General features: G+C 39.9%; 1 protein-coding gene and 1 long non-coding RNA gene across 3 annotated transcripts in view; one reads left to right on the top strand and one right to left on the bottom strand.

Moving 5' to 3' along the window:
* The window catches only part of LOC122232408, a 31128-nt gene extending 14438 nt beyond the window's left edge, over nt 1-16690 (bottom strand). The window contains exons 1-2 of the long non-coding RNA XR_006209754.1: nt 16291-16690; nt 14349-14412 (exon numbers count right to left, since the gene is read on the bottom strand). This is a non-coding gene — a long non-coding RNA (uncharacterized LOC122232408). The remainder of the gene's footprint in view (nt 1-14348; nt 14413-16290) is intronic.
* A 147-nt stretch (nt 16691-16837) lies between these two features.
* The window catches only part of MAPK1 (mitogen-activated protein kinase 1), a 108714-nt gene continuing 100201 nt past the window's right edge, over nt 16838-25350 (top strand). Inside the window, exon 1 of one of the 2 annotated variants that reach the window (XM_042962517.1) lies at nt 16838-17171. In XM_042962517.1, the coding sequence (XP_042818451.1) occupies nt 17053-17171 (119 nt within the window). In that variant the 5' untranslated portion in view covers nt 16838-17052. Of the gene's footprint in view, nt 17172-23816; nt 24543-25350 lie in introns of those variants that run through there. The other variant, XM_042962519.1, reaches the window with a different exon arrangement.

Here is a 25350-nt window from a genome sequence, read left to right as displayed (position 1 = left end):
GAAGTCTCCCAACATTATTGGAGTACTAGCTATTTTTATCAATTCTGTTACTGTCAATTTTTTAAAATTCTGTCAATTTTTGTTTCATATATTTTGTGACTCCTTAGTTAAGTGTATATATATTTATTATAAATGTTATATGTTCTTGATTTAACTTTTTATGAATATAAAATGTACTTCTTTTTCTCTTGTAAACTTTTTTTTTTAATTTTTAATCTTTATTCATTTTTGAGAGAGAAACAGAGTGTGAGCAGGGAAGGAGCAGAGACAGAGGGAGACACAGAATCCGAAGCAGGCTCCAGGCCCCGAGCCATCAGCACAGAGCCCGATGCAGGGCTCAAACCCACAAACCGTGAGATCATGACCTGAGCTGAAGTCGGATGCTCAACCAACTGAGCCACCCAGGCACCCCTCTTGTAAACTTTTTTTAAAGTTTATTTTTATTTATTTTGAGAGAGATAGAGAGCAAGAGGGGGAGGGGCAGAGAGAGAGGGAGACAGAATCCCAAGTCCTCACTGTCAGCACATAGCCTGATTCAGGGCTCGAATTCGTGAACTGCATGAGATCATGACCTGAGCCAAAGTCAACAATTGGATGCTTAACTGACTGAGCCACCCAGGCACCCTTCTTGTAAACTTTTTCGATTGAAAGTCTATTTTGTCTGATAATGATACAGCCACCCCAGCTCTTTTGTTTACTATTTGCATGGAATACCTTTCCCCATCCTTTTGCTTTCAATCTCTTTGTATCTTTATATCTAATGTGAATGCCTTGTAGACATCATAAAGACATGTCCTATTTTTTTACCCATTCTGCCAATCTCTGTCTTTTACTATAATAGTTTAATTCACTTACATGTAATATGATTACTAAGAAAACATAGATTTATTTTTTTATTTATCAGTTTTAGTCAATATATATTTCTTATTCTGGCAGTGAGGAATTAGCTTTCTTGCACCACTCTAACCCTTATCTTTTCTCCCCTTATTTTCACAATATTGTTTTCCATAGTTTATAGTTAAATCAATAGTCTGTGTTTACATTATTGACCAAATAAACATTCTTCACTCAAGCTATAAATTTTTATTTTCTTTCCTTTACAAAGAGTTTATCTGGAGTTTATACTTGTATCTTTTTTCAGTTGTTTAGTTTTCTAAGTACCTAGAGCTATTTTCTTCCAAATATTCCAAACACATACCAAAAATTTTTCCAAATGTTCAATACATCACTGATCAATTCTATCTTTTCCCCGCAGACCCTATTCCATAGAATTCTGTCTTAGTGCTCTAGTTTGGACTGGTTCCTCACTAAACTTGGTACACAAATGTCCTGGAATTTCCTTTTGCCAGTCAAGAAGGGTTTATTTTTGTCACTTAGCTATTTGTTTTCTGTGTGTTGGATATATATATATATATATATATATATATCCCTCAATTATCCCATTACCACCACCTTAAAAAAATTAAGGTGATTCTTTTGGAGTGTACCATTTTAATCCCTGTCTTTTTTCCTTTTTTATATATTCTTAAGTTATTTTCTTAGTGATTATCTTGGGAATTACAATTAACATCTTAAAACAATTATAAAAGTTACAAATGATTAAGTAACAATTAAAAACAATTATAAAATAAAACAGTTTGAATTATACCAACTTATTTTCAATAGTATATTAATTGTATTACATCTCCAACCTTCCTCCTCTATATTTTTGCACAGATTACTCTTTATACATTTTATGCCCCTTAACATAAATTTATAGTGATTGCTTTATGCATTTACTTCTTAAATATATAAGGAAAAGAGATAAGTTATAAGCCAAACCAAAAGTACAATATTGGCTTTTATATTTGCTTATGAAATTATTTTTACTAGTGTTCTAATTTTTTTTTCATATGTCTTCAAGTAACTATCTAATGTCTTTTCATTTCAGCCTTAAGGACTCCATCTACCATTTCTTGTAGGGTAGGTCTACTGGTAATGAACTCCCTCAGTTGTTGTTTATCTGGAAATACCTCAATTTCTCCTTATTCTTTAAGGATAATTTTGCTGGAAATAGAATTCTTAGCTGACAGTATTTTTCTTTTCTTTTTTTAAATGTTTATTTATTTTTGAGAGAGAGACAGAGCGCAAGCAGGGGCGGGGCAGATAGAGAGGGAGACACAGAATCTGAAAAGGCTCCAGGCTCCGAGCTGTCAGCACAGAGCCTGACGCGGGGCTCAAGTCTACAAACTGTGAGATCATGACCTGAGCTGTAGTTGGATGCTTAACTCCAGGTGCCCCTTAGCTGACAGTATTTTTCATTCAAGGTTTTAAATTTGTCCTTCCATGGCCTTCTGGCCTGCATGATTTCTGATGAGAAATGAGCCATTAATCTTATTAAGAAACTTTTTTACATGATGCATCACTTCTTCCTGCTTTCAAAAAAAAGGGGGTTTTTTAAAAATTTTTTTCTTGTTTTTTAATCTTTGAGTTTCCACAGTTTGACTATAATGTGTCTCAGTGTGAAACCCTTTGAATTTACCCTGCTCGGAATTCATGGAGCTTCTTGGATGTATATATTCATGTCTTTCATCAGATTTGGGAAGTTTTAAGTAATTATCTCTCAAATATTTTTTCTGACCCTTTCTATTTTCCTCCTTGAATTCCTATAATGCATATGTTAGTGTGCTTGATGGTATCCCACAAGTCTCTAAGCCTATTATGTTTCTTCATTTTTTTTTTCTTACTGTTTCTCAGACTAGATAATTTCAAATGTCTTCTCCTCATGTTCACTGATCCTTTCTTCCACCTGCCCAAGTCTGTTCCTGAATCATTGTAATTTACAGTTCCAGAATTTCTGTTTGGAAACTTTTTAATAATTTTTTTAAAGTTTATTTATTTTTTTAAGTAATCTGTACACCCAACATGGGGCTCAGACTCACAACCCCGAGTTCAAGAGTTGCATGCTCTTCCAACTGAGCCAACTAGGTGCCCCTTTTATAATTTCGATCTCTTTATTGATATTGACATTTTGTTCAGATGTACTTTTCCCAATTTCCTTTTGTTCTTTTCCATGGTTCCCTTTAGCTCATTGAACATATTTAAGACAGCTGATTTAAAATCTTTGACTTAGGGGTTCCTGGGTGGCTCAGTCGATTAAGCATCCAACTTAGTTCATGACCTCACAGTTCCTGAGTTTGAGCCCTGCATCTGGCTCTCTGCTGTCAGCGTGGAGCCTGCTTCAGATCCTCTGTCCACCTCTCTCTCTGCCCCTCCCCCACTGGTGCATTTTCTCTCTCTCCCAGAAAGAAATAAACATTAAAAAAAATTTTTTTAATAAAATCTTGGACTTAGGGGCATCTGGGTGGCTCAGTCAGTTGAGCATCTGACTCTTGGTTTTGGCTTAAGTCATGATCACAGGGTCATGGATGGCATCCTTCCAGGCTACACACTGAGCATGGAGCCTGCTTAAGATTCTCTCTCTCCCTCTGCCCTCTCCCCTGCTCATACTTTCTCTCTTTTTATATTTAATTTAATTTAATATTAAAATCTTTGACTTATAATTCCAATGTTTGGACTTCCTTTGGGATGATTTCTGTCAAATTACTTTTTTCCTGTGAATGAGCCATTTTCCTGTTTCTTTGCATGTTTTGTAACTTTTTATCCAGAACTGGTCATTCTGAGTACTGTTTGGTGGTAATTCTGGAGATCTAATTCTCTTACTCTTTAGAGTTTTTTGGTTTTTCTAGTTGATGGCTGGAGCCATCCTTTTATGACTTTTCCAAACTATTTTTGCAAAGTGTGTATTCCTTGTGGTATTCACTGATGTTTCTCTTTCATTGTTTCTAAGGTCAGCTAATAATATGATGAAATTTCAATAAATGTCTTGCTCCTAAAAGAGGAAAAATAAATAGGTCCCATTTCTCTCTCTCTTTTTTTTTAATGTTCATTTATTTATTTTTGTGAGAGCACGCACATGCGAGCGGGGGAGAAGCAGAGAGAGGGAGAGAGAGAAACCGTGCTGTCAGTACAGAGCCAGATGCAGGGCTCAATCTCACAAACCATGAGATCATGACCTGAGCCAAAATCAAAAGTCGAATGCATAACAAACTGAACCACCCAGGCGCCCCAAGTAGGTCCTATCTCTTTAAATACTCTCACAGTTGGCAGCCTGTGGGGGTTGAAACATGGCCAACCTCTGAGCTCCTGTCAGCAATCAAAAGCAGCAATTAGCAATCAAAACCCACAATCACAGTTTTTGGGGGACTATGTGGTTGTTGATCACCTTGGGTCCAAAAGACTGCCAGTTATACAGACTCAGTCCCTGCAGCTGCCTGCTACCAGGATGAGGGATTGGCATGACATCTGCTATCACGTGAAAAACTTAAATTGAAATTTACCAGCCTCCTTGTCAACCTCTCTCCTTTTTACTGCAAGCATTCTGTTAGACTCCAGTTCCAAAATAGTTGCTTCAGGCAGTTCTGCCACTTTAATTGTTTCTGTAAATAGATGGAATCCTGAAACTCCCTGCTCTGCTATCTTCTTCAGTGTTACCTTTTGCCAATTGATTTTTGACAAAGCTGCAAAGGCAATTTAGTGGAAAAAGGACAGTCCTTTCCACAATGGTATTGGAAAAATTGAACCTCCATAGGCAAAACAAACAAACCCAAAAAACAACACAAACAAAAAAACTTCAATATAAGCCTCACACATTATGCCAAACTTAACTCAAAATGGACCATAGATCTAAATGTGAAATGTAAAACTATAAAACTTACAGAATAAAACATAAAATATACTACTATATACCTATTAAAATAGGCAAAATAAAAAATATTGACTATATCATGTACTGGCAAGAATATAGTTACTAGCACTCTCATATATTGCTGGTGGGAATGTAAAACATGGTCATTCTGGAAAACAATTTGGCAGTTTCTTATAAAGTTAAATATACACTTACCATACAACACAGCAATTCTGCTGTTGTGCATTTACTCCAGGGAAGTGAAAACTTATATTCACACAAAAACCTATATACAAGTATTTATAGTAGCTCTATTCATAATCACACAAAACTAGGGGAAAAAATGTCCTTCAACTGGTGAGCAGATAAATAAGCAGTGGTACATCTACACAGTGGCATGGAATACTACAAAATGAACAAACTATTGATACAGCAATTTAGATGAATTTCAAAGGCATTATGCCAAATGAAAGAAATCATTTGGAAAAGGTTACATATTTTATGATTCCATTTAAATGGCATTCTCAAAAAGATGAAACTACAGTGAAGGAAAATAGATCAGTAGGTTGTGAGGGTTAGGGAAGGGGGAGTTTCACTATAAAGGGATAGCACAAGTGAGTTTATTAGGAAGGGTTCCATAGCTTTATGGTGGTGGTAGATACACAAATCTATATATGTGTTAAAAATCCATAGAGCTATATATTTTAAAAGTCAATTTTGCTGTATGTTAAAAGATTAAAAAATTAAAAAATATTCCCTAAACATACAAACAAAACAAAAACACATGGTCATGAATGGTAGAGAAAGACCAAGGAACTGTTATATACTGAAAACAAAAAAGGCATAACAACTAAACGCAACTTATGATCCTGGATTGAATCTTAGACCAGAAAAATAAGAGATGTTGTGCAGCCATTGGTACAATCTGAATAGAGTCAGGACTGGATGCCTGTATTGGCGTTGAGTTCCTGATTCAGATGATTGTACTGTGGCTATGTAGGAGCTTTCTTGTTTGGGGAAATACACTCAGAGGCATTTAGGGATGATGAGGTCATCAACTCTTTAACTGTCTCTCAAATGGTCCATGAAAGAACTATGGCAATAATTATATATAATGTTTAAAGTATAATTATATCTCTATATTAATATATACATATATTATTATATGCATAAATTATATATATATATATATATATATATATGGAGAGAGGAGAAAAAAAGGGATATGGAAGTTCTTTTTTTTTTTTTTAACGTTTATTTGTTTTTGAGAGAGAGAGTCAGAGTGTGAGTGGGGGATGTGCATAGAGAGAGGGAGACACAGAATTGGGAAGCAGGCTCCAGGCTCTGAGGTGTCATCACAGAGCCTGATGCAGGGCTCAAACTCATGAACTGTGAAATCATGACCCGAGCCAAAGTTGGACACTTAACCAACTGAGCTACCCAGGCACCCTGGGGATATGGAAATTCTTATACTGTTCTTGTAACTTCTAAGTTTGAAATTATTTCAAATTATAAAAGTCAAAGAATGTTGAGATGACTCTCCCATGCAGAAAAATTCCATCTACAAGGAGATGAAGCATAACTCCCCACTCCTTAAGTATTAGCTGGGCATAGTGACTTCTTTCCAGTGCACAGTCTGGGAAAGGGAGAAAAAATAATCACTTTATAGGGGAGAAATCTGACAAACACTAACTCAGCCAGGTGATCAAAGTAAACACCAACAGTGATGTCATGTTGGTAGCATATAGCCTTGATATTGTGATGAAAATGGCACTTTAACTCTTGTCTTCCTCCCCAAAATGCACATAGCCAGAGGTATAATAAGAAAACCATTAGGCAAATCCCAGTTGCGGGATAGTCTACAAAATACTTGACCTCCTCAAAACTGTCAAGGTCATCAAAAACATGGAAAGTCTGAGAAACCATCACAACTACACAATGAATAAATGTAATGTGAGATCCTGGAACAGAAAAAAGACCTTAGGTAAAAATTAAGGATATCTTAATACACTATGGACTTTAGTTAATAACAGTGTATCAATACTAGTTCATTAATTGTACCAAATGTACCATACCAATACAAGAAGTTACTAATAGGAGAAACTCAGTGTGGGGTATTGGGAACTCTGTACTATCTTTGCAATTTTTCTGTAAATCTAAAAAATAAAGTTTGTTTTAAAAAAACAAGCAATATTTAGGCAGTCCAATGAGGAGGATTTGGGTATCAGTTGGATGTTAGGGGTGGTAAAGAATGAGGTTGAGGAGCACCTGGGTGGCTCAGTTGGTTGAGAGTCCGACTTTGGCTCAGGTCATGATCTCATGGTTCGTGGGTTCAAGCCCCACATCGGGCTCTGTGCTGACAGCTTGCTCAGAGCCTGGAGCCTACTTTGGATTCTGTGTCTCCTTCTCTCTTTGACCCTCCCCCACTTGTGCTCTGTCTCTCTCTCTCATAAAAAAAAAAAAAAAAAAAAAAAGAATGAGGTTGAAGAAGGTGTTTACTTTTGGCTTGGGGAACTGAGAAAACTTTTGAGTGAGCTGGAAAGACATAGTGGGCAGGTGGGAAGTTCAAGGAGAGATTTGTAATGAGGGGCTGTATGATTGAACGTAGAACTGATGTATGTGATTTGAGCTAGACAGGGAGACTTGGGTGAAGACTGGGAGGAATATGTCATGTGAGAGCAATGGGACAGCCCTTTTGGTGGCCTATCTATTCCTTCTTTTTTTTTTATCTTTTTTTAAATTTATTTTTTATTTATTTTGAGAAAGAGAGAAAGAGTGTGCTCGTACTTAGGAGCAGGGGAGGGGCAGAGAGATGTGGGAGAAAGAGAATCCCAAAGAGGCTCAGTGTCGTGAACACAGAGCCTGTTGCAAGGTTCGATCCCACAAACTGTCATCATGACCCCAGTGAAGAAATCAAGAGCTGCCAGATGCTTAACCAATTCAGCTACCCAGGTGCCCTCCTCTTTCTTTCTGAGTGCTGCCGCCCTGATTTGATTGGGTGTCTACCATTCCCCATATGACTAGGGAAGAGTCACCTTCTCCTAGGTTCCAAGGGTAAACCTTGATTGGCCTAAGGCACTCATGGCCTCTTTCTTCTTGATGATGATTAGGTGTGGCAGACACATGACCCCACCTGTCAATGAGGCATGAGCAGAAGCCCGCTGAGTGGCTAGGTGGTTTCCTCACTCATAAGAAGGAGACTCCAAAGACACAATTCCTTCCTGCCCTTGAATAGTGTAGCACCTTATGCAGTCTGGAAATGCTACAGCCATCTCCCTGTCTGCCTGAGGATGATGCCAATGCACAGAATTGGGCAGAGACTAGAAAAGGGCAGAGAAGAGAAGCAAGAATCTTACCTGTGGGATTCCTGTTAGGTGAGAAAGTACGAGTCCTTAATGTTTATACCAATTTGGGTTGGTAGGGCCAGGTCTGGGGTGAGGCAATTGAGACACCCAAGATGCAACACTTAAGGAGGTGCCCTCTCTCAGATGCTGCTGTTGACCTTGGGACTGATTACCTCCTTAAATATGGCACCCTAAGTAACTCACAAACCTAATCCTGGCTCTGTTTGATTCAAAGTTTTCTGAACCTACAGCTTAAAGCTTCTATCTGGCAAGCAGAGGACACTGAAATTTAAGGAAAAGGAGATGAAAAATAGCTGCTCTATTTGGGCCAGAGTGATGTTATATAATAGTGCTGCCAATGGCCAGCCCAGCCTTCAGCCTAATATTAAAGAGACTGCCCTCCAAGATTTCAGTAGTAGCCATCTTATTTTCATAATTTTCTTGACCCTGTGACTGTGATCATATTTCTTCCCTCACTGAAACATTATTTAGTAGAAGGTTTGTTAATTTCCCACTGGTTGGGGATTTTGAAATTTAAGTTGTGCTGTGATCAGAGGATTTGTTCAGGATTGACCTGAACAATATTTGCTTATTTGAATTTATAAAACCTCTTGTGGCCCAGTGTAGGATACTTTTTTGTATTTCATGCAGGTGTAGAATTCAACCTGTATTTTTTATGACTTATTAATTCTGTTGTTGAATTCATATTTATTTTTATTTTATATATCATAGTCTGATAATGGTGTGTAATATAGTTCACTATAACTGAGTTTCTATTACGTGTATTTCTAAAGACTTTTGTTTCCTATTTTACATTGCAATTTTTTGGTACATTTGGTTTCACAATGCCTTTTTATACTATATGCATTTTTTGGCACCTTGTTTTTTTAACAACAGTACATATTCAGAGTTTGTCTTTTGATCTGATCTGAGATTTTCCTATTTACATTTTTCCTATTTATTTACATTTGCCTTATTCGTTACTAGTCTAACTTCCATCATCTAATATTCTGGTGTTTTGATTTTTTTTTTCTTTTCATTCTGTGGTAAAATTCTGTCTTTAGTGATTTAAAAAATTAAAAACTTTTGGGGGCACCTAGGTGGTTCAGTCAGTTAATTGTCTGACTTCGGCTCAGGTCATGATCTCATGGTTCATGAGTTCAGGTCCCACATCAGGTTCTGTGCTGACAGCTCAGTGCCTGGAGCCGGCTTCAGATTCTGTGTCTCCCTCTCTTTCTTCCCCTTCCTCACTTACACTCTGTCTCTCTCTCAAAAAATAAACATTAAAAAATTTTTTTTAATTAAAAGAATTTTTTTATTCAAGTAAAATTAACAGTTATATTAGTTTCAGGTGTACAATATAATTATTCAATAATTCTATACAGTTCTCAGTGCTCAATAAGATAAATGTACTGTTAATCCCCTGTATCTACCTCACTCATTCCCCCAACCCCCTCCCCTCTGGTAACCAACAGTTCATTCTCTGTATTTAAGAGTCTGTTTTTTGGCCTCTTTTTTTCTTTCTTCTTTCATTTGTTTTGGTTCTTAAATTCCACATGTGAGTGACTGACTTACTTCACTTAGCATTATATCCTCTAGGTCTATCATGTTGCTACAAATGATAAATTTTCTTTCATTTTTATGGCTGAATATTCCATTGTATATATACCACATCTTTTTTAATCATTCATCTGTGGAAGGACACTCAGGTTCCATATCTTAGTTATTGCAAATAATGCTGCAATAAACAGAGGAGTGCATGTATCTTTTCAAATTAGTGTTTTCATTTTCTTTGGGTAAATACTCAGTAGTGGAATTACTGAACTATATGGTAATTCTCTTTTTAATTAAAAAAATTTTTTAATGTTTACTTATTTTTTTTTAATTTTTTTAACGTTTATTTATTTTTGAGACAGAGAGAAACACAGCATGAACGGGGGAGGGGCAGAGAGAGAGGGAAACACAGAATCGGAAGCAGGCTCCAGGCTCTGAGCCATCAGCCCAGAGCCCGACGCGGGGCTCGAACCCGCGGACCGCGAGATCGTGACCTGAGGTGAAGTCAGACGCTTAACCGACTGAGCCACCCAGGCACCCAATGTTTACTTATTTTTGAGAGACAGCATGAGCAGGAGAGGGGCAGAGAGAGAGCGAGACACAGAATCTGAAGCAGCCCCAGGCTCTGAGCTGTCAGCACAGACACAGGGCTCGAACCCACAAACCATGAAATCATGACCTGAGCCAAAGTCGGACGCTTAACTGACTGAGCCACCCAGGCACCCTCTCTTTATTTTTAAAAAGATTTTATTTATTGATTTTATTGATTTTTTTAATTTTTAATTTTTTAGAGAGAGTGTGTGTGTATGAGTGGGGGAGAGGGCGAGAGGGAGAGAGAGAGAGAGAGAGAGAGAGAAAGAGAGAGAGAGAGAGAGAGAAAGAGTCTTAAGCAGGCTCCATACTCAGCACAGAGCCCAATGCAGGGCTCGATCCCACAACCTTGGGATTGTGACCTGAGACAACATCAAGAGTTGGACACTCAACTGACTGAGTCACCCGGTGCTACTTAAGATTTTATTTTTACTACTTTTAAATGTTTATTTATTTTTGAGAGAGAGAGAGGGAGAGCATTTATGCAAGCAGGGGAGGGACAGAGAGAGGGAGACAGAGAATCCTAACCAGGCTCCAATGCTGTCAGCACAGAGCCCAATGCAGGGCTTGAACCCACGAAACACGAGATCATAACCTAAGCCAAAATCAAGAGTCGGATGCTTAACTGACTGAGCCACACAGGTGGCCCAAGATTTTATTTTTAAGTGATCTCTATACACAACATGGGGCTCAAACCCATAACCTCAAGGTCAGGAGTCACATGCCGTACCAACTGAGCCAGGTAGGCACACCTCTTTTTAATTTTTTGAAGAACCTCTATACTGTTTCCATCATTGCTGCACCAATTTGCATTCCCAACAAAGTTTCCTTTTTCTCTACATCCCTGGCAATGCTTGTTATTTCTTGTGTTCTTTATTTTAGCCATTCTGATGGGTGTAAGGTAATTATCTTATTGTAGTTTTGATTTGCATTTCCCTGATGATTAGTGATGTTGAGTATCTTTTCATGTGTCTGTTGGCCATCTGTATGTCTTCTTTAGAAAAGTGTTTGTTCACGTCCTCTGCCCATTTTTAAATCAGATTATTATTATTATTATTATTACTATTATTATATTGATGTTGAGTTATATAAGTTCTTATATTTTGGATATTAACTCCTTATTGGATATATCATTTGTAAATATCTTCTCCCACTAGGTAGGATGCCTTTTCGTTTTATTGATAGTATCCTTCGCTGTGCAAAAGCTTTTTATTGGTGTAGTCCCAATAATTTAATTTTTCTTTTCTTTTCTTTGCCTTGATGTCATTTTTTATGATTCCTTGCTGTTTCTTTTCCATTTACAACGTGACAAAGTGTCTGGTACACTTCTTGGTACAAGGCTCTTGATTTTTGCTGCGTGAATTACATTTTCCCTTTTTTCTCTTGTAATAGTTTATACAATAGACATAAAGCTTCCTACAATGAAAAAACATATGAAATTATACTATTTTTAAAAATAACTTTTGTCTTCATTTTATGTAAAACAAAGACTTAATGCCTGGCTTTTTCTGCCCTCTTTCTTCCTTTCTGGTTTTTCACTGCATTAATCTAAGGTTAAAAATCCAATTTAAAAAAATCCTTTTTCTCACTTTTTTCTTTTGCTTTTTGTTTGTTACCATAGCAACAACAATCATTTCAACTTATCAGCATCAAACAGTCTCTACTGAGTGGTGTTTTTATTCAGTTATCTCTCTATCTTTAGCTAGTTTCAAGGCTTATTGCCAGTTCTTTTCCCTCATTTAATCATTCATGAGTTTCTGATTCATGTCTTGGTGACTTATTATACAATTCTGAGCAATTTTTGCAGAAAAGGGAGTTAGTTGGGTAGTGTATTAGTCAGAAACTCTTGTAGTTTCAAGAGACAGAAACCTACCTCAAACTGACTTTACTAAAAAAGAGAATATATTGGCTCATGAACCTGTAAAGTCCAGATTCAGCTGATTTCGGCCTCAAAATGTGTCATCAGGAAATTGTCTCTATATCTGGACTCTGCTTTCCCTATCCTGCCTTCATTCTCAGAGGGCATTTCTCACATCATGGCATGTTTTGCCCCAACTCATACTCACTCCCCTAGAACCCCAGCAGAAAGGGAGCACTCTTTTTCTGATTGTTCCTATAAAAGTCTGGGCCAAGTTTCATTGGCCTGTATCAGGTAACATGCCCATCCTTTGAACCAGTGTCTGTGACACTGACTGGGTCACATGCTTACTTATGACATGGGGGTGGGGCCAGTGCTCCAAACCACTTAAGAACATACAACAGTCAGTTTGCCAAAGAAAAATTGGGTTATTGCTTCCAGAAGGAGGACTTAATGATGGGCAGGCAAAAACAGAAGATGTCCATTGTTTTCGAAGATTTTACAGATCTATGAACTGTCACCACTCTAGAAGGATAATAAGGAAGACATCCAGGTGGCCAGTTGCCCATCTAAGCAGGGTTTTATGCTTAGATAGTGGTTTCACATGGTCTCATAGTGTTCCAGAACCTAGTTCTCTGCTTTGTGTTTCCAAATATTTGTTGCTGTCAGTGTAGCTAGATGGTTGTTCCCTTTGGGCCTGACTCATGCTAACCTGACTCAGCAGAGACTGATGTATATGTAATTCCCATCTTAGGATAAATAGTAATTGCCAAAGGACCTGAACAGGGCTGTCCTCTGGTTAGTGAACTTTCCCTGCTGAAAACCACAAGTGAAGCCAAACTCTAATCATAAGGTTATTTAGCACCCATGGAACCAAGTGAGAGAAGTTCTCTGGAAAAAAATTAGTGGCCATGATAGTGTGGTGGCTTTAAAATGTCCACCAATGCTGGAAGAGTGAAGAGAGAACATGTCACAGGGCGAGAGATAGGTATGTGGTATGAATAGAAGACAAGAGAGTGCCATAGGGAGCCCCTGAATTGCTTTAAGAAGGGAAAAGACATGGTCAAATTTGTTATGGGAAGATTGATCTGGGTACAAGGAGAAGCAACTGGAGATGGGCTACACTGAAAGCAGAAGGATTAAGGTTACTGTGGTCCTCTAGGTGAGAGAGTTGATCAGTAGCAGAATGGCAGTGGGGATGAAGTAGATATGTTTAAAACAGTGCTTTTCAAAACTGTATAACTCTGTGTGATTGGCGGATGCTAGCTAGACTTATGGTGATCATTTCACAATATTTACACATATTGAATCATTATATTGTACATCTGAAAGTAATGTAATGTCATATGTTGATTATACCTCAATAAAAAATAAATAGTGCTTTTCAAACTTTAATATGCACACAAACCACCTGGGGATCTTGTTAAAATACAGATCTGGATTCAGTATGTCTGGGTGAGGGCCTGAGATGCCACATTCCTAACAAACTCCCACACAATGCTGACACTGCTCGTTTGGACACCATACTTCGAGTAACAAGGATTTTAGAACTATCATTAAAAAATTTTTTAAAGATTTTATTTTTAAGTAAACTTTATGCCCAAAATGGGGCTCATGTTTCACCAACTGAGCCAGCCAGGTGCCCCAGGATTTCAGAAATGTTAAAGAAACAGAATTTACAGGAGTTTGTGACTGGTTCAATGCAGGGAGTGGGGGAGGTGAGAGTTGGCAACAAGGGAAAATGGTAAGGAGTTGGTAATTCCAGTTTGAGTATCCAGGTGGTGATGCTATCCACAGATACAAGAGGAGGAACAGGTTTGGGTGGAGTAGATAATAATAAAAGATAACATTTATTGAGTACTTGCTATGTGCCAGGCTCTTTACATATGTTGTCTTATTCTGTACAAAAAACACACTTATGAGGTAGGTACTATTATGATCTTCACTTCAAGAGTGAGGAAACTGAGGCCAAGGTCATGAAGGTAGTAAGTGGAGCAGCAAAACTGAAACCCTCTAGCACTCTGAGTGCAGAACTCCTGCTCTAGCTATCAGCAATTTGGACATGTGGAGGTGAAGCATCTGTGGGGATGTCATATAGTGTTATGTAGGTTGCGTAGGTTGTGTACGTAGGTATAGGTTGTGTAGGTAGGTATAGGTTGGGTAGGTAGACAAGCTGACCTGGCGTTCAGGAAAGAGATTCTGAGTAATGGTTTAGGAGCTGGGAGGAACTCAGGATTGGAGGGAATAAAACCATCCAAGGAAGGTTACAATTTACCTCCTCAGAGTGCTGTCAATCTTTTCCATCTTCCTTTTGCATTTGATTATTACAAAGGAGGAATCTGAAAAAAAAAAACAAGTGTTTTTTTTTTTTAATGTTTATTTATTTATTTTGACAAAGAGCGAGGGCAGGCGAACAGGAGAGAAACAGAGGGAGAGGGAGAGAGAATCCCAAGCAGGCTCCACACTGTCACCATGGAGCCTGACTTGGGGCTCAACCCCATGAACCATGAGATAATGACCTGAGCTGAAATCAAGAGTTGGACACTTAACTGACTAAGCCACCCAGGCACCCCAACAAGTGTTTTTTTTTTTTAATAAATAATTTTTTTTCCTTATTGGAGACTGTATTTGTTCTTTATCGCTGAGATTTACAAATTTTTCCAGATTACATCTTGAAGTTGATTTATGCTTAATTTTTCTGGATCCCAGGGAATTCCCTCAGTTTTCCACCTGCACCTCAGATGTTTTCAGAACTAAGGAAAGTTTTATTATAATTTAAATTATTGCCTGTAATTGATTTTCTCTGTCTTCTCTTGAGCAATGCCTATAGCTTGATGTTCTCCTACTCAATTTTTCTTAAAGAATTCCATCACTTTGAATTTTTCTCACATTTATCTTCTGTATTGATGATTTGTTCTTTTGCATTGTCAAATCTGCTTTTTACTGCACTATTGAATTTTACTTCAGTTACTACGGTTTTCATTTCACAGTACACTCCATTTATCTTGGCCTGTTCTTTAAATAATATTTTTTAATGTTAATTAATTATTTATTCTTATTTTTTTAAGTTTATTTTGAGAGTGAGCGAGAGAGAGACAGTGGGAGGCACGGAGAGAGAGAGAGAGGGAGAGAATCCCAAGCAGGCTCTTTGCCATCAGCACAGAGCCTAATGCAGGGCTTGATCTCACAACAGTGAGATCACGACATGAGCTGAAATCAAGAGTCAGCTGCTTAACTGACTGAGCTACCCAGGAGCCCGTACTGGCCTGTTCTTTAAAAGATACAATCTTTTCTTAATAAAGAATAAAAGTGAGGTGTATTCTAAAACTGGGTTCTGCTTAGTGGACTAAGTATGTTTCAAGGAGTAAGTTTTGGGTCCAGCACTTTCTTTCTTTCTTTCTTAATGTTTATTTTTGAGAGAGAGAGAGAGAGAGCGAACAGGGGAGGGGCAGAGAGAAAGGGGGACAGAGGATTCCAAGTGGGCTCTGTGCTGACAGCAGCGAGCCCAATGCGGGGCTAGAACTCAAAAACAGAGAGATCATGACCTGAGCTGGTCACTCAACCAATGGAGCCATCCAGGCGCCCCTCTGGCACTTCATTTCTTATCTCATGTGCCCTATATTTACTTCCCTACAAGGTTTTTAAAGAGTTTGCCTATTCACTTTTGAGACTAATTGAAATTTGCTGATGTGTAGAAGTCATGAGTTGAAGGCTTTCAAGATTAGTGTTGGACAACTGGGATGCAGGATCTTACATCCTTACTCCCTCCCTCTCCACAGATGGCCTGGGAAATGGCTCTGAAGCAGTGGCTGCATCATTTGTTTCATTGTCTTAGCTATTCTTGGTTTTCACTTGCTTTAGGATTCTGATATTTATTTTTCAGCCTCTGTTGCTTGTGAGTACTTCCAAGGCTTCAGTTTGTTTGTCTCGTTTTCTCTACATCTTGTTTGGGTTTTAGCGTTTCCATCCTTGCATTTGTTTCAGTATGTCCTAAGCTTCTGTCAATCTGTACCTATCTGGGCCTCAGTCCCTGAATCTCAATGTCTTTCTCCATTACCTTCTAACCCTTTACCCTGCTTTATATTTCTTCATAGTACTTATTACAACTTGAGTATTTTTTTTTACCTCTCTTTTCTTTCTTTCTTATCTATCATCTCCCACTAGAATGTTGATGCCCAGAATAATATAGATGTTCAACAAACATTGGTTGAACGAACCTGTCTGATTAGCGTATCCGAAATCTCTCACGTTAGTCTCCACCTTTGTGTTTCACACTTTCTCAGTATTCAAATGTCTTTTGTGGTCTCGGTCGGTCAAGCCTTTCGGTTTCTGTCCTTGTCTCAAGGCTTCTAAGTTTGTGTGCGGGCCACTGACTGGCGCAGGCCTGCTGCAGGCCTGTGGCCGGTGTGTGGTGCGCTGGCGTCCCTCATGCGCTGTCCTAGGTCGTTCCCTGACTCAGTCAGTACCCCGCTCCGGGGCTTTCCCTTCCCTGACAGTCTCTCCGGCTCAGCGATATACACCCCAACCTGACGCCTCGGTGTCCTTCTGCTTCTCCAGAGCCGCCTCCCGCGCCAACTCCCCCGCGAACGCACGTGACCACGCAGGGCGGTGACTCTGCCGCCGCAGTGCTCCGCCCAGACCTCGCCGCTTCCGCTGGCCATTGCAGCCCCGCCCCGAGGCGGGGGGAGCCAATCCTCGTACACGTTTCTTCGCTCCGCCCCGGCGCCCTCCTCGGCGCTCGCCCCTCCCTCCGCCCGCCGGCCCGCCCGTCAGTCAGTCAGGCAGGCAGTCGGTCCGAGTGGCCGTAGGCCCTGTTGCTCTCCTAAACGGTTCCCTCCTTGCTCTTTCCCGGTTAGCGTCGGCAGCTGCACCCGCAGCGGCGCGGTCCCTCCAAGAGGCGCGGCGTGGGCCGAGCGGCGGCCGCGGAACGTCGAGCCTTTCGCGGCGGAGGCGGCGGCGGCGGCGGCCCGGCAGCCAACATGGCGGCGGCGGCGGCGGCGGGCGCGGGCCCGGAGATGGTCCGCGGGCAGGTGTTCGACGTGGGGCCGCGCTACACCAACCTCTCGTATATCGGCGAGGGCGCCTACGGCATGGTGTGGTGAGTGTCCACGCCCGCTCGCAGGCCGGGCCACGCCCGCCCACCCCACCGCCTGGGGACGCAGCGGACGCAGCCGCGGCCTCGTCCGCGCCCCGGCCTCCGGCGCCGCTGCGACCCCAATCCATGACTTCACTGTGGTCGCTGCGCCGGGGGCCTCAGGCGGGGCCCGGGAGACTGTCGAGGTTTGGGTGTTGCTCGTGGCGGTTCGCGGGCCGGCCTTCGATTGTCGCGGGGAGGGGCGTAGGGGGCGGAGGCCAGCACCCGGGGACCCCCAGACCCGGGCGCAGCGCCGAGTTTAGAGCCAGGATCCCCGGGAAGGGAACGGAAGCGGTCCCTCATCCCCTTCCACCTCCCAGTTTGCTAGCATCGTGGCCTTCTTTTTGACATCCGATTGTAAAGCCAGGAATTCCTTCAGAGGCTTGTCGACGGTGGTGTTGGCCGCGGTCTTGAAAGGGGTTCGCCTCGGCATGTGTGCCGAACGCCGAAATAATGATCTTCCCTCTCCCGTTTCCCTCGACTTTCGTTAAATTTTTTTTTCGGTGATGCTAACGGTGCTCTCCTGCGCAGGCTTTCTATAAAAAGCATTCGTGGCAGCAGTGTTAGTTATGAAATATTTTAAGTTTGAAGTTTTTAAATGGATTTTAATACCCATACTGTTTGCGTTTCATGAAGAATAAGCCAGTACCGCTCTCTTAATTTATTAGAGTCGTTTGGAGTTGGGCCTGATCTGACTCTTTTTTTTTTTTTTTTCTTGACCCCGAGTGAGTTCTCTTGCCAGCAGAAATGTATTCAGACGTTTTAGCACAATTGCTGTGGACATTTCCTATTAATGTTTTAGTGGTCAATATGTATGCACCCGTAATGGAATTCTTGTAGAATCACATGCAGCCTCCCTTATCTTGATCCATATCCCTCAGAAACGTTTGTAGTTCTTCGAACTAGCTGTATTGTTTTGTGATGAGGACTTAATGGAAGTGTAGACTCCCTTACACCTAAATCTTCTTGTGAGTGTGTTTTGTTTTGAATGAAAAAGTAAACTAATATATATTGAACACTTGGCAAGTGCTTTTCTAGGTATATTATTTCATTTTATTTGAACAGCCACCTCGAAGGAGGAAAAGGTGGTGATATCCCTCTTTCAGGTGAGAAAGTATTTGTAAGTGAAGCAGATTCTTAGGTCATACAAGTAGAGTCCAGACTTGAGATTGTAGACTGAGGTCCTATTTCAAATGCTGCAGCTCTATTATACCCTACTGTCCTTAAGTGGTGTTATTAATAACTTCAGAATTTTAGCATATATTACTGTTGTAAGTAAATATATTTTTGAACTGTATTCAAATTTGAGTGATTGTGATTTTAGAAGTGCCATAAAGGGCATGTTTTAACAAGTATCTTAGACTTAAAAAAAAAAAGTCTAATTGAATCTTGACCATTTTCATTTTCTTGAGGATCAAAGTGCTTCACATATACAACTGTGAAAAGTAGTGAACTCAGAGAGTTAGGAGCCAAAAGAGAATTTAAATTAGGTCAGGTCAAAAGAAATAATGCCCTAGAAGGTAACAAAGTACTGCCCACAGCATCACTTCTCTATCATACATCTGATTGCTGTTGCACCTGCTGGTACGTATGCTGGTAAACACATCTCATGAGAAGCTCAGAATTTTCCATCAAGTCCTTGGGCTCTTTTAAAAAATCCTACATGTAAAATATGGACTGAAAAAATCTAGGTTTAGGACACTTCACTTGAAAGGTTTTTTGTTTTTTGGTTTTTCTTGATAAGATTTTTACCAGTCTGAAGATAACTTACATATAGTAAGTATTTCTGTCATTGTCATAGACTTACTTGACTTTCTGTCAGAGGAGATGCCAAGTACTTTTTTTGAAAAATTTGTTTGATGTTTGTTTATTTTTGAGAGAGAGAGAGAGAGAGAGAGAGAGAGCGCATGCATGCATGCGTGAGCAACTAGGAGAAAGGCAGAGAGAGAGGAGACATAGTATCCTAAGCAGGCTTCAGACTCTGAAATGTCAGCACAGAGCTGGACGTGGGGCTCGAACCTACAAACTGTGAGATTGTGACCTGAGCCGAAGTTGTACTCTTTTTTTTTTTTTTTTCCAACGTTTTTTATTTATTTTTGGCACAGAGAGAGACAGAGCATGAACGGGGGAGGGGCAGAGAGAGAGGGAGACACAGAATCGGAAACAGGCTCCAGGCTCCGAGCCATCAGCCCAGAGCCTGACGCGGGGCTCGAACTCACGGACCGCGAGATCGTGACCTGGCTGAAGTCGGACGCTTAGCCGACTGCGCCACCCAGGCGCCCCCCGAAGTTGTACTCTTAACTGACTGAACCACTCAGGCACCCCTAATGCCAAGTAATTTTTTTACTGTAATTTTCCTTTCCTGAGTAAGATCCAAATATAAGTATAATTGGAATTATAATTCTGGGTCCAGGTTATAGCTTTTACTGTAATTTTCCTTTCCTGAGTAAAATCCAAATATAAGTATAATTGGAATTATAATTCTGGGTCCAGGTTATAGCTTTTTATCCTCATCTAAATAAGAATTTAATCTGCATTGCACATTCTTAGCATTTAATAAATGTTGATTGTTTATGGGGGGCTTCTTGAATGAAATGTTAATATTTAAATAGTGATATTTTTAAAAATGTGACACTTCCCGACAGAGTTAAAGATTTTCAGGCAGTTAGGAATTTTGCCTTTTTTGTGCAGAGCCCTTTCCTAATCATTATATGGAGGGTATAAAGATGAAGAGTGGAGTTTGAGTTGGGTCTTTAAGAGTGGGTATGATTTTGATGGATAATTGGCTCAAGTGACAGTTTGAGTTGTGGAATCTAATCTTGGGAAAGTATTTAGGTGGCAAGCTGTAGAGGACTCTAAAGGCAAAACTGAGTTTGTATATTTGTGCAATGAAGAAGCATCAGTGATTTTGAAAACAGGCAGTCACATGGTCAATTCTTAGATTTTTTGGGGGAAGATAGATCAACACTGATGGAAATGATAGAAAAAAATTTGGTGGGGGGAATCAATTAGGCTATTGTAACTGCCTGGGTGTGAAGTGATAAAGTGGCATTGGAGGGTAACAGAGGTGTTGAGAGACCTTATTAAGATTGAGTCCATGGGGCGCCTAGCTGGCTCAGTTGGTAGAGCATGCAACTCTTGATCTCAGGATTGTAAGTTTGAGCCCCATGTTGGGTGTAGAGATTCCTTAAAAATAAAATCTTTCAAAAAAAAAAAATCCATAGTGGGCTCTTCTCTGAAGTAAGATAGAAAGACTGAATTATGGCAAGTGTGGGAAGAAGTAAAGGATAATGCAGTCTTAAAGGGTAAGAGTCTTAGAGATGGGTTTTGGATTTAAGAGGGATTTCTGAGACCAGGATTTCTGAGATTGCATATGGGCATATTTGTTAATTCTAAGACTTCTAGGCTGGGAGCCTGGGAGGATAGTGGTGCTATTATCAGAGGAGAAATACTGGAGGTAGAGCAGGCTTATTAGGGAGAAATAGTGAGTTCAGACTTGTTAAGTTGTGATGACTGTGGGCCATTTAGGCTATATCCAGAAGGCATCTTGAAATTTAGAAGAGGGAAGTTGAAACTGGAGGTGAAAATTATGTAAGTAGTAATCTTGCATGGATGAGTACAGATTCTTATTTGAGGTCATTGATTAAGTGAAATTGCAAGCAGATGTGTATATTCATCGTTTTAGTAAACAGTCCATTACATTCAATAGGTTTTCAAAGGGGTCCGTTGTCCCAGAAAGGTTGAAGAACTACTGAGGACAAAGATAACCCAGACAAATATTATTAAGAGATAGGCAAAGGAATAGGAATCTGAGGACTGGTGAGACGTAGAAGAATCAGAAAAAGAGAAAAAAAAAATGTATGACAGAGGAGAAATTGAAGCTGTGCATGCTTGTTCATTTATTAACTAAGATAAGTATTTTGAGTAAGTTGAGTTTGAAATACTTCCTGAATATGATTGAGACATCATACTGGTCACCTCCATAGAGATACTAGTTGAAATAGAGATACTTTAAGAGTGGATAAGATGAGAAAAATATGTCAGAACTGAGTCAAAGAAGTGCCTCACTTTAGGTGTCAATAGAGGACAAGTTGCAGAAGAGGACAGAGGAAGTGTGCTACAGAGACAGGACAACCAGGAATTCACATCATCACAGGAACCAAGGGAGACTGTAGTCATAAGGGATTGGCATTGAATACTGTAGAGGACAAACAATGCAGCTTGAAGACAAGCTATTAGACTTGTTGATTTTTCTACTCTCCTAAAAAAAAAAAAAAAGATTCAAGCAAAATTTCAGTGTGATCATCTTCCTAATGGTTTAACATCCTGTCTTACTAAAACTTGTTGATTATGGCAGACTAGTAGAACCACCGTTTAAATCAGCACTTTCTGTTTGTTTTGTATACATTAATTAATCCTCATAACCACACTGCAAATGTGGTTGCTCTGTATGAAAGTGAGGAAACTTGAGACAGAGAGATGTTAGTTAACTTGCCCAAGGACACAAAGCTAGGAAATGATAGAGCATCCCAGCCTGTATGGTTCCTAAATGATGTGCCACCAAAGATCAAAGTTGAGAAAATATATGCTTTTAATAACAGGAAATACCTGTTGTCTCCTTGCTTGTATCACTTTTTAGCCTTTCTAAAAACTTTCACATAAGGTAATTCAGAAAATATTTATTGAGCACCTGTTATGTGCCAGGATTCCCATGGTCTCTGCCCTGTAGTACTTTTTAGTCCAAATAGTTGTATGGAATTGAACAGTAATACAGAGTATACCAGTCCATTCAGAAAGAATATGTGTAACGATTTGAGAAAAAGGAGGCCTGAGTGATGTGGAGCTGTTGGGCTGTTTCTATGGCTTCACAGACTTTTGAGCTGGGTGTTGATGTATGATTAGGATTTCGCCTTGAATGTGCATTCTAGGTAAAGGAAAATGTACACGCAAAAGCAGCACATTAGGTCAGGAAAACCACAAGTTGTTTGGGATGGCAGGAGTATAGGGTGCCTTAAGGAGAAAGCTGAAGTTGAGACAGTGGGATGGGCAGGGTCAAATCCTGAAGGACATTGTTTACTGAGGAGTTCAGTTTCATTTGTTAAGTGAGAGTCATTAAAGGATAGTCTTGTCTCTGCCAGTTCCTCCTCAAATTTTGTGAATTATGTTCCCCTCTTTGTCTTTTTTATGCTTTCTACCTGCTCTGCTTACTCTCTTTTCTTTCTGCTTATCTAGGGTTACTCAGTGGGTATGACTTTTATTCCCTTTCCAGGGGTATTTTGAAATGTCTTTGGGTTTTGTTTTGCTTTGGGGTTTTTTTGGTTGTTACATTGATTGGGGAGTGTTATAGGCCTTCCATTTGTAGTGGTGGAGGCAGGTATGCTAAACGACCTACAGTGCGTGGTACAGTCCCTGTGCAGGAGAATTGTCCTGTCAGGATGCTAGCAGTATACCCCTCCAACCTTTGCAAAACATCGGGCCCTGTTCAAGTCCTGACTTCCTCTAAGGCTCATCTCCTCCATAAACATACCCTTACTGCTGTCTGCTGTTAGCACTCCCTCCCTTCCTAAAACTCTGCTAGGTCATTTGTACTACCTGTTTGAAAGGCAAGACTAGCAGTAGTGTATATCATTTATTGAAGCTCAAGACAAATGGATCTGGGATCAGATTCTTAGTTTTGCTTGTTAATTGTTAATTTTTTTTAAGTGTTTATTTTTGAGAGGGAGAGAGACAGACAGACAGAGCATGAGCAGGGGAGGGGCAGAAAGAAAGGGAGACACAGAATCCAAAGCAGGCTCCTGGCTTTGAGCTGTTAGCACAGAACCCGACCAACGTGGGGCTTGAACCCAAAAACTGTGAGATCATGACCTGAGCTGAAGTTGGACACTTAACTGACTGGGCCACCCTGGTACCTCAATTGTTAATTTTTTTTTAAATTTTATTTTTAAGTAATCTCTGCACCCAACATGGGGCTTGAACTCACGACCCCAAAATCAGGAGTCACATGCTCTACCAACTGAGTCAGCCAGCAGCCTCTGTTAACCTTCTTTTTTTTCTTTAAAGATTTATTTATTTATTTATTTATTTATTTATTTATTTATTTATTTATTTTGAGAGAGAGTGAGCAAGCAGGGAAGGGCAGAGAGAGGGGGACAGAAGAACCAAAGCAGGCTCCATGCCATCAGCACAGAGCCTGATGCAGGGCTTGAACTCATGAGCCATGAGATCATGACCTGAGCTGAAGTTGGATGCTCAACTTACTGAGCCACTGGGATGCCAATCTGTTAACTTTTAATGAAGAAATCTCTTGGATACTTTTGGGAGCTCAAATATCTGAGTACACCAGTTTACATGAGCAACAGAAAATTCAGTGTTTTTGAAAGTTTTGAGTACTTTCAAGCTATTCAACAAAATTGATTTTGATATTAATAGCATCCCTATTGTGTAGAATTCTTCAGGTGCCTTGGTGGTTCAGTTGGTTGAGCTTCTGACTCGGTTTTGGCTCAGGTCATGATCTCATGATTTGGGAGTTTGAGCCCTGCATCAAGTGCTGCTGTTTGGAGCCTGCTTGGGATTCTCTCTCACCCTCTCTCTCTTTAAAAAAGAAAAAAAAAAAAAAGTGTAGAATTCCTGTGGTTAGCTATAACTGATAAGCCATTTCCATGAATTTAATTTGTTTTTCATTATCAAGTATTTATGAGAACATTTTTACAAAAAGCGTCCCAGTTTTCCCAGGAACCATATAATATTTTCCATTTTGTTCACAATAAGGTACCTAGTAATTAAAAAAGAACTGATTCCCCAACAAACATCCAGAGCTACTTCACCCTGTATCCAGTTCACTGTACCCACCTACCTAACCCTGAGATGCTATTTCTTCCCTTTTGTTTCTCTTTCACTACTTGGGCCTCCCTCGCATTGGAAAGCCAGCAGGGATTCTCCAAGGCACTTTTCAGATTCTTAGTTAGGACAGTGTATGTGTTTTGAACCCATGGCCAGTAGGAGCTGGGAAGTAGGGTTTGGGGGCAGGGACCTGCACAAGCCTGCCTTGTTTTAGGTACCGTGGTTTCAAGTTCATTTTCTTTCTCATCTTTGAGGTAATAGATATTTTTTTTATTTTATAGATGAAGAAACCAGATTTCATGTAACTTGTCCAGGGTTCACAGCCAATATATATATAGTGGAATTGAGATTTATCTAGACCCCCAAATCTGTGACTTTTTTTGTTTTTTGTTTTTGTTTTTTTTTGATAGGTTTTACTCTGTTATACCAAGCTATCTGGAAACATACTTCCTACAGCCCCGGTTCCTGAATGCATTGGCACCGAAGTATAAAATGGTAATTGTCAGAGCTAACTTGGGGCTGTAGGGAGGTAGAAAAGGGAAAAACTGGATACTTGGAAAGGATGAGGGAGGTAGGGTCAAACTTTTTTATCAGGAGGTTAGTGTTGATTTCTTCTCACCCTTTCTACCTACGTCTACCAGTTTCTTGATTTCCATTCACTTAATGATGTTATTAAGTGTGTACCTGGCCTATGTGCTAGGCAATAGGATCAAAGTGTTGAACAGAAGAGGTGGTTTTACTCTGTGGTGTTTATAGTCCCACAGGAAAGGAATAACACCGAGTATGATGAGGTGCACAGTGCCACCGGGGCGTATAAAAGGTGGAGCTAAAATGTTTTGAATAGTCTGGGAAGATTTCCTGGAAGAAGTGGTGTTTAAGTTGGGACCTGAAGAACAACTTGGAGCTAGCTAATTGAAAGGTAGTGTAAGGTGCTGGAGTGTTTCATGCACTGTCTCATAGAAAATGACTGTAGAAATGGAACTTGTGATTAAGATTCAGGGCTCTTTCTTATGGTATTTCAGGGATAGGAAGTGCAGTTAAAGCTTCAAGTATGGTTGTAACCAGGAACTAGAAAATAGACCAGCGTACCTACCTCCTTCTCTCTTGACATTTACAAAATCAACTTGCACCCTTCGTCTCTGCACAGAGATGTTTTTTTCCTTTTTCAACACATCCCCATGCATTTGGCAGAAGAGAGCTTACCCTTGGTTCCCCAAGGTATGTGTCTTTATTTTTTTATTTTTTATTTTTTTTTTAATTTTTTTTTTAACGTTTATTTATTTTTGAGACAGAGAGAGACAGA

Source organism: Panthera tigris, chromosome D3 (genome assembly GCF_018350195.1).
Source record: "Panthera tigris isolate Pti1 chromosome D3, P.tigris_Pti1_mat1.1, whole genome shotgun sequence".
Taxonomy (NCBI): domain Eukaryota; kingdom Metazoa; phylum Chordata; class Mammalia; order Carnivora; family Felidae; genus Panthera; species Panthera tigris.
Note: the sequence above shows the minus strand (reverse complement) of the source record. Positions and strands in the feature narration are given on the sequence as shown.